The sequence below is a fragment of the Mixophyes fleayi genome, chromosome 2 (genome assembly GCF_038048845.1).
Source record: "Mixophyes fleayi isolate aMixFle1 chromosome 2, aMixFle1.hap1, whole genome shotgun sequence".
NCBI lineage: Eukaryota > Metazoa > Chordata > Amphibia > Anura > Limnodynastidae > Mixophyes > Mixophyes fleayi.
In genome coordinates this window covers 229,053,528-229,062,048 of record NC_134403.1, presented here as the reverse complement: position 1 = coordinate 229,062,048, position 8,521 = coordinate 229,053,528, and the positions used below count along the sequence as shown (strand labels likewise).

The 8,521-nt window shown below is 38.5% G+C and overlaps 1 protein-coding gene across 2 annotated transcripts; it reads right to left on the bottom strand.

The window, feature by feature from the left end:
* Positions 1 to 278: 278 nt before the first annotated feature.
* Positions 279 to 5,205, bottom strand: DYNLL2 (dynein light chain LC8-type 2). 2 transcript variants are annotated; one of them, XM_075195574.1, is made up of 3 exons: positions 5,064 to 5,205; positions 3,079 to 3,217; positions 279 to 2,835 (listed from the first exon to the last, which is right to left on the bottom strand). In XM_075195574.1, exons 2-3 carry the CDS (start codon positions 3,208 to 3,210, stop codon positions 2,698 to 2,700), a joined length of 270 nt encoding a protein of 89 aa, XP_075051675.1. In that variant the 5' UTR covers positions 3,211 to 3,217; positions 5,064 to 5,205; the 3' UTR covers positions 279 to 2,697. The 2 variants fall into 2 exon arrangements, with proteins under 2 accessions (XP_075051675.1, XP_075051674.1); XM_075195573.1 differs by lacking the exon at positions 5,064 to 5,205 and adding an exon at positions 4,535 to 4,853.
* Positions 5,206 to 8,521: the final 3,316 nt, after the last annotated feature.

The following is an 8,521-nucleotide window of genomic DNA, read 5'->3' as shown; positions in this document are numbered from 1 at the left end:
ATACTTTCAGAGGTCTTGTGGAGTCCATGCTCCGACGGGTCAGAGCTGTTTTAGCAGCACAAGAGGGACCTACACCTTATTAGGCAAGTAATTTTAATGTTGTGGCTGACAGGTGTAATACAATAGCTGCAACAAAGGATCTCCAGCCTTTTTTTGACAGTCTACTATCTTCTGTAAAAACAAAAGATGTGAACTAGGGGACTCTTGCCTGCCATCTTGTCTTTTTACTACCTGAACAGTATTCCAATACAGTTCATAAACAAGAAGCAAACCATATCTTAGCTTTTGAGCTTAAACTCATAATGGACATTTTATTTATCCTATTCACAGAAAGAAAAGTCACAACAGTGAAAACTTTTTACAGTGAGATACAAATTATGCTTAAGATGTAAAGCACAACTTCGTTGCAAATCAGGACTGGGAACATTTTGCTAACAAAATATACGAACATCCTGTTACTTAACATACACTGCAGGTACCATTAACATGTAAGGTGCACATTTCAAGCTTTTGAGCTTAAATTAAAGTGATAAAAATGCAACAAAGAACCAGAAGAACAAACAAAGTTGGAAGCATGCACCTTACAGTTCTCCATAAAAAGCAGCAAGGACTCAGTTTGGCATACAGTAGCTCAAAATACATTTATGCATGTACAGAAAACTAAACTGCTTAGACAGTCAATTGCACACAAATAAATATAAGCAGATTGATCAATCACTTGTCACTGCAGGTTTGTGGGTATGGTCGTAAAATTATGTCAGAGGAGAGAGGGTTCCACCAAAGTGTGCTGTCGTTTGCTCTTTATATCCACCAACATATATAGCAAGCTACTACACCAGTGCCACTTTTTTGCCACAACCTAAAGCAGCATGTTCTATATACTACACTCCCAATTGGTGGACAAAGTCTTTAGAAAGCAGGTATGATTTGCAGGAATTTTACTCTGTTCTTGTTGAGCACTTGATTTGCAACAGGCCATTTAGAGATGTATGCATTCAGGAGAGCCTTGCCTGGCCCTGCAATCACAATCTAGTATGTTGCATGGAGGAAGGTGAGGGAACTGTATACATTTGCTAGGTGTAAAATGGGGACATTGGAATATGGTTACAAGCCATCTTTAGCCCTTATCAAGATGCACAGCAATTGTCCATAACAGTATTAGTTTATCAGCTGTATAAATTGTAGCCATTCCCCAAGAAACAGGAAGTGTATTACGAATGAAGTGTATACTTTGCCCTTAAGTGTGTTCCTTGGTACTAGAGTTCAATAACTAGGAGTCCAACTACATCACCTTAAGACCCCTTTCCCACATGCATCAAAATACATACCCCTACTGGTATATTTTAAATTGAAAAGTAGATTATGGTAAATGAATATCATACCCACTAGCATTTACAGCATGGCCTTTACCATTTACTTACATGTGCTGCAAGTAAATGCATTAGTGGTCAGTGGAGTTTCCTAAAAAACACAAGAGGTCACCGCACATCAAAAACAAGTTGCGTTTGGCATGTAGCAACACAGGCACTTATCCAAAGCCAATGGGTAACCAACCTTAGAGCAGTTTAGTATCATGGTCAACCTCTAGTGCAGGCATACATTTCATTAGATTCTGGACAATTGATATTGGGGAAAAGAGTAAGTTTCATTATACTTTTAACAACCCACTTCACATAAAAGCAAGTTTGCTTGAAACGGTCACATTTTTTTATATTATAGCCCCAAGATCAGCGTAATATTGCATTTTTTTTTTGTTTTTTAAGCACAGGGTGCAGTTTAGGTGTAGGCCACAACCTTAAATTATCAAACTATTAGTGTGATTGCACACACATTCAGTGCGAGGCTTATGCGAAAAGCTTACTATAGTCACAAGTACAGAACACCTACACAAAATTCAATATAACAACTGGAAGTGCAAGTCTGTTCATCACAGAAATGATCCATCTTTATGTTAAAGGGTGGGGACCCCGGTTACACACCATACATATATGCTCCTAAACTACAGTTCTGAGCAAACATTGTTTATTGAATACCCATTTGGCAAACTTGCATTTCTGTAAGGAAAAATATTGTTTTAGACCATCAATAGAACCCAATATTTGAGAGGCACTTAACCATCCTCTGGGCTAAGCTTATTAAAAATTAGTAGGCTTCTAAACATTACATTTTAATTCTATCAAATGGCAAACCCCTATAAGCAAGATTTCATGTGTCCTATTTTATTGACTTTCACCCCCTCCTAAGTTTGTAGTCTTGCACACATGGTATGGACCCAATTTACCTGAACTTTAACACTTATGCTGACCTGATCAGTTTAGACCATCAATGTATTAGGATAATGAATATATCATACCAGCATAATGCAACAATGTTTTGTTTTTTTTCTAAGAAAAAAATATATATGCATCCCTGGTATGGTGTGATGTAGAATTGTTTATTTTCTACCTGTTTAAAGGCCATTGAAAAGCATTTACAGTTTCCCCAAGTGCAATACAACAAAAGAAAAAAAAAAAAAAAGGGGGGGGGAAAACCCAAAATAAAGCCACCTTCTCTCCAGGCAACTAAACAAAAGTCATTTTACTGCAACATATACACATTAAATATAGTATACAGTCCATGCAGCTGCACAGCCATGTTACAGGGGATCCTGGCTCCAGCCATCAGTGCATTACAGTCCATAATTTTCATTCCTTGTTTCTAGCCAGATTTGAAGAGGAGAATTGCAACCTGGCCCAAATAAAAATAGATGAAGTGCTTTGTCTCATGTGTTACATAGCTGCCAAAGTTTCTGCCAACAATGCAGTGCCAGGTTGGGTTGTATTTCTTGTCAAATTCCTGCAATATGAAAAAAAAAAAGTTAATGTTGTAGTTCAAAATGCAATAACTTTACTTTGTCTGCTCTCATGAGTATTTTCAACATGGGAATTGTGATAGCCAATCTGACAAATGTAATTTACTGGCTGGTATGCAAAGTGCTCAGGAGTAGCTGGAGAAAAGAGAATTTTGAAAATCCAACAAATAAAATTGGAAGAGTCAGCGACAAATCAGTAAAAGTTACCGAAATTCTTATGAAAGTACCTTCTTAATATAGGCTGCAATGTCTTTCTCAATGTTATATTTCTCCATAGCTTGTGTGGCACAGTCCACAGCATCCTGCTGCATATCCTCAGACATATCAGCATTCTTGATCACAGCCTTTCTGTCAGACATGATGCACCTAGAACAGAGCAAAAACTTAAGTTCATACATGCCTAGAACATTAGATAATCCTACTAGAAAGGCCAAACATAGCAAGGCTTTGAAATTTTAGCACTCACCCCTCCAAAACAAATCAATGCTCAGTATTTAACAAAACTGAAAATGGTTTTCAAAAGTCAACCTGAAGTACTTATGACTTTTTCCATTTGCATAGTTCAGTCCACTCGGCATACTAGTCAGCAGTAGGTACCCAAATGTAGTTCTGCTGCCCCCCTAATGCATTCATTGTGAAGTGTTCAGTGACTGCAAAATAGTGCTTTAAAGCCTAGAGCAAAACATCACAGGCAAAATAGGATATACTCAAACAAGGGGGTTTAATTAATAAGTAAATATAAAGGCTACTGGCTGGTTTCTGAGAGTTACTTACACGCTAGCATTAGGATTGTAAATAACTGGACATAACTTAGTTTGCCAAAACCGATGCATCATTTATTGAAGAGGTTACTAGTGGATTGCATTAAATTTAGTCTAGATTAGTTATCGCACAGTAGCCCTTATTGCCTTAATGGCTCAGGACCCTAAAGAAAAAAAAAAAAAATATGATTTTTCTGGTAAACAGAAAAATTTCTGTGGATAATTTTTAAGAATTGCATAAAAGAAACCTTAAAGAATGGCTTTAGTTCCCCAAAAAGTACATTAATAAGAAAATTAAGGGACCAAATATGAGACTACCCTCCAAATATAAAAAGCTTCAACAGGGCTTTAATCTATACACTACTCCAATAAAACATGTGGTTTGGCAGTAGTGGACTAAAGTGATGCCCAAGTCAACTAAACATTTGGAATGTCCACCCTGCCATGGGGATTGGAAACAGATTTTGCTCATGATTAATGGATGGTTTTAAAATGACTAAACACTGAGATCAAGTTATAAAGTATAGCATTCTTGAATTTTAGGACACAAAATTAGTGTTTGGTTTTTTTTATCATCAGCTTATGTTTAGTGACCAATGCACATGCAGTGTACAATTTAAAGGCCTGTAATTAGTACATAAATTCAACCGGTAGCTATGAAGTCTCATTAAGGAGACCAAAACATTATTCTCAGCAGTTTTGACATTTTAGAGAAGTGGTCACTCATTGGGATAAGAAAATGATGCATGTGAACTAGTTGATAATTAACATGTTTCTCAATATTTGTGGTACCATTCAGGTTCTATAGTAGAGATGATGTAGCAGTTTTATAGTTTATATGACATATGGGACCCTCCCTAACACAACAGGTTACAGACATGGAGCACTACAATATATACATTTATATCTCAATGTTATCCACCTTTCCTCCAGTCCATTCCAGATAACAATTACATAACGAGGCATTCAAAAATGACAAGATACTCGATCCACACAAAGATATACATCTATATCCGCCTCTATACAGCACTGAAACGCGAGCTAGCAGTTTCTCGTGTTATAAAGATAAACAAAGTTGCAGCACCAGTTATTACGACTATGTAATGCTGGGGTTGTGATCTGTAATAGTCAGTCACAATTTAACGACGACAACGCAGGTGTAAGGCATCTAAATATATCACCGGCCATGGTGATCTGACCAAGGGGCCTATACTTCCCCCAATTCCTCCATCCCCATAGGACTGCAATGTATCATTAAGCAGCTCGGTCCTGCATCCCACGGAGAGAACACCCACCCACCTCCATGCGTAGAGCACCACCTCCACCCACGCCATACAAGTTACCGCCCAACCCTTCCCATGAGATTTCTGCAGAAAATCCACACGCACACAATGGGTCAATTACCCCAGTAAGTAAATTCTGCAGGCCTCCCCTTTCGAGCACCCACTCACCTCTAACAGTGTAAGTCAGTCCTCTCTGCAAGCTGTATCGCTCTAGTCCTGATCAGAGCTCTGACTCTTGCTGTCCGTCTGAAATAGCGGCGCTTCCCCTTGCAGTGGCTCAGCCAACCGCTCCCGCTATTGGTGGAAGCCGCGCCTCCCCCAGCACTGCAGGCATTTTCCTCTCGCTCTCTTCTGCTTACATCTTATTTCATCCCACAATGCCGTGAGAAAATTGCAGAGTTTCCGACTCCCAACTTAATTGGGATATTACTCCCCCCCCCCCCAATAGTGTACAGTATGTAAACACGTCTAACTTTGTCATGTGTTCAGTATTAAAAATGTGGTCTGTGTGCGGGGAGACTTGTCTGCAATAGATTTTGTCACAACCATTTTTATTGCACACTTTTTGTGGCAAGTATTTATCTTGCTCATAATATAGTTTTTGAACGGAATAAAAAAACTTTTGTGCTACTTAGTTTATGGTAAAACATTAATACATTTTAGTGAATAAATATGATTGTAATTTTGTTTCTGAAGTTTATTACATTTCTGTAAAAGTCTTTCAAACTAAATATCAGTTTAGAAAGAATGTTTTGAACGCTATGGGGGGTATTCAATTGTTAGCCAGAACCGCTAAAATCCCGCGCTCTAAAAATATTACCGTTAATACGGTAATATCTCGCTGGATTTCAGCTCGCAGCTGAAATCCAGCGAGTAAATTACCGTATTAACGGTATTTACGCGCAATATTACCGTATTAACGGTAATATTTTTTGAGCGCGGGATTTTAGCGGTTCTCGCTAACAATTGAATACCCCCCTATGTGTGACATTGCTCAAATTTAATGTATTACAATTGGAGAGCACCTTTATGGAGTCTTTTTAAAACAACTTTAGAAATTAAAATGCTTGTGATTCCTCTTACTCAGTTTGAAATGAACTATTTCAATTTGTGTTGAATTGAACTCCTTCCTATGTTTAAAGAGTTGTGTCTAATTGCCCCAAAGTCCCATCAGAGCTTGGCTTGATGGCTGCCTGCAGGGCCGTAACTAGGTCTGTGCGACAGGGGGCGACCGCCCAGGGCGCGAGGCTGAAGGGGGGCACAGTTTAGGAATGTTTTAGGTTCATTTGGTTAAAATTGAGGGCTAGACGGCCGCATTTGTCTTTTTCGCCCCAGGCACTTGAATTCTAAGTTACGGCTCTGGCTGCCTGGGTGCACTTTCGGGTGTTAAGGCAAGTAAAACATTCCTGACTTTTTATGTGCAAGCAACAGTCAGCAATGGGGAATCACAAGTGGCATCATGCCCTGGCAACCAGGTCTCACTGTGACCTGTAGTCCACCAATACAAAATTTAAATAAACCACATACCTCTTTGTCACCATGAAATTTATTGACAAATGAATAACCCCAGTAATACTTGACAACATTTGTGTTCTTTATCTGTAAACTAATCTAAATCTTATTAGCTCTAAACCATAAAAATAATTCAAGGGTCTGTTGTTGTCCATTAAAACAAAAACATTAAAATTATTCCAATTGTGATAAAAAAAATCTTTTCTGGTAGCTTTAAAAAAAAACCAAATAATTCTCTGAAACCTGCTTGTGAAAAAAAATAATCCTGTCAGACGATGCATACTAGCTTCTTTCTCACTAACAGCGTGGGACTTACAGCCATAGTTGCCAATTCCACTTATAACAAGTGGAATTGGGCTTCTTTTTTTGTCAAGTTGCGGGTTTTTTTTGCACTGCCGCGGGTAGCTTGTTTTTGGACTTGGACACGTTCTCCATGTCCTCAGGCTGTATAATCGTTTTTTTGCTTTTGTTTTCCATCTGTTACCGTTTTCTGATTAGTGCATTAATTTTTTTTTTTGTGGGTGGGTTGTGCAGTGAATTCATCCAATGAAGTGGCACTTTGTTGGTGGGTGGGCGGAGTCAGAGGAGGACGTGGAATAAATCACAGGAAGACGGATCTGCAACAACCTGTTGAAATAAGTGCTGTCTGTACGATCGCTGCACTTATAGCAGGTAACACCGCCATATAACACCCTCCCCTCCCATTCAGTAAGCTGCTCATGTTAGTAGACTGCTTTCAGAGCCCTATTTTATACTGTTATGTCATGGGGCTGTGTGGTATAGACATACCAGTGTCTTTGCATACATTATATTAAGTCCATGTATGTCATGGATCTAGCCTTTTCTACTTGCCGGGGCGATGCTGTGGTGTAATTATGGTTAATAAGAAACTGTGTGTATTTGGGGATGATTTGTGAGTTACTGCATTTGCATCTTCTTTTGCCATGTCAGTGTATAAGTGTGTCCTCTTGTATTTATAAAGGTTTTCTAAATGGAGATTCATTGTAAAAATTAGTGTTATAGAAAAGGACGGTCCCCTGTAAGTTGGGCTTTTTTGGGGGCTTTTTAGGATTTGTTTGGGCTTGTTTTTCACTAAGCGGTTGCTTGTTTTTAATTTCAGAGTTTGCAACCCTGCTTACAGCGTGGGAAAGCCCCAGTTTATAAATAGGCCTGGCGGCTGTCATTTTTTCATTATGTGGCAGCAATCTCTGAGTAAATAAGCTGGTATACGTCGTCTGACAGGGTTTATTTTTTTGCCGAGCATTTTCCAGAGAAGTATTTGGTTTTTATCAAGCTGCCAGAAAAGAAGATTCTTTTTTCATCACGATTGGAATATTTTAATGTTTGTTTTCTTATTAACAGCATCGCATCCTTAGATTATTTTTACGGTTTAATACTTACAAGATTTGGATCGTTAAAGCTTACAAGATTCGGATAGTTTGCAAATGAAGAACAGGGTTTTTTTTATTTGTCAATACATTTCAAGAATCAGGCCCACAATGTCAATCCTCAAATATAATAGCTGTTGCATGTAAAATATCCACAAAAAAATAACATTTGCCAAAGTAACTGAATATTACAATACTAAATAGATCTTGTGATCCTCAATCCCATATTTTAGTTTTTAGCTACACACTCTAGAGAATTAAAAAGTGATCTTACATTTTTCCTGTTTAAAAGTATAACAATTTTTCTTTGGGACCTCAGGTTATAAAGCTAGCTGAAGCAGCTGCATAAACGAGTAGCTCTGTACCTCAAGGGCTTAGATGTACCTTAAGTCTAGAACAGGCTCTCGAGCAGTTTTGCATTCTGAATTTACTCCAACACAGCGCCTTGTATATGGATAAATTCCTCTGCAGAAATGAGCAAATGGCCCCAATGTACAAGGGAGACAAGAGGAAGAATACTACAAAATTAGTGGATGATAACATTTTGGAAGAACATATTCCCTTGGAGCCCCTCTTTTATTTCTCCATATGCATACATAGTGATTAGGGGCATAGTTACAACATACTTGTCAAGTGATCTCCCTCACTCCCTGAAGAGTCAGGCATTCTCCCTGATGCTGAGCCAGTACAAGACGTGGTTGGCTTCACCATCTGTGGCATGATGAC

Excerpts from the sequence above, each read along its gene's own strand:
- DYNLL2 (XM_075195573.1), bottom strand. The coding sequence starts at position 4,578 with ATGCCTCGTTATGTAATTGTTATCTGGAATGGACTGGAGGAAAG. Across the intron at positions 3,218-4,534 it reads TGGAATGGACTGGAGGAAAG|GTGCATCATGTCTGACAGAA; the intron begins GTGGATAACATT and ends GCTCTGTTCTAG. Across the intron at positions 2,836-3,078 it reads TTGCAGCCTATATTAAGAAG|GAATTTGACAAGAAATACAA; the intron begins GTACTTTCATAA and ends TTCATATTGCAG.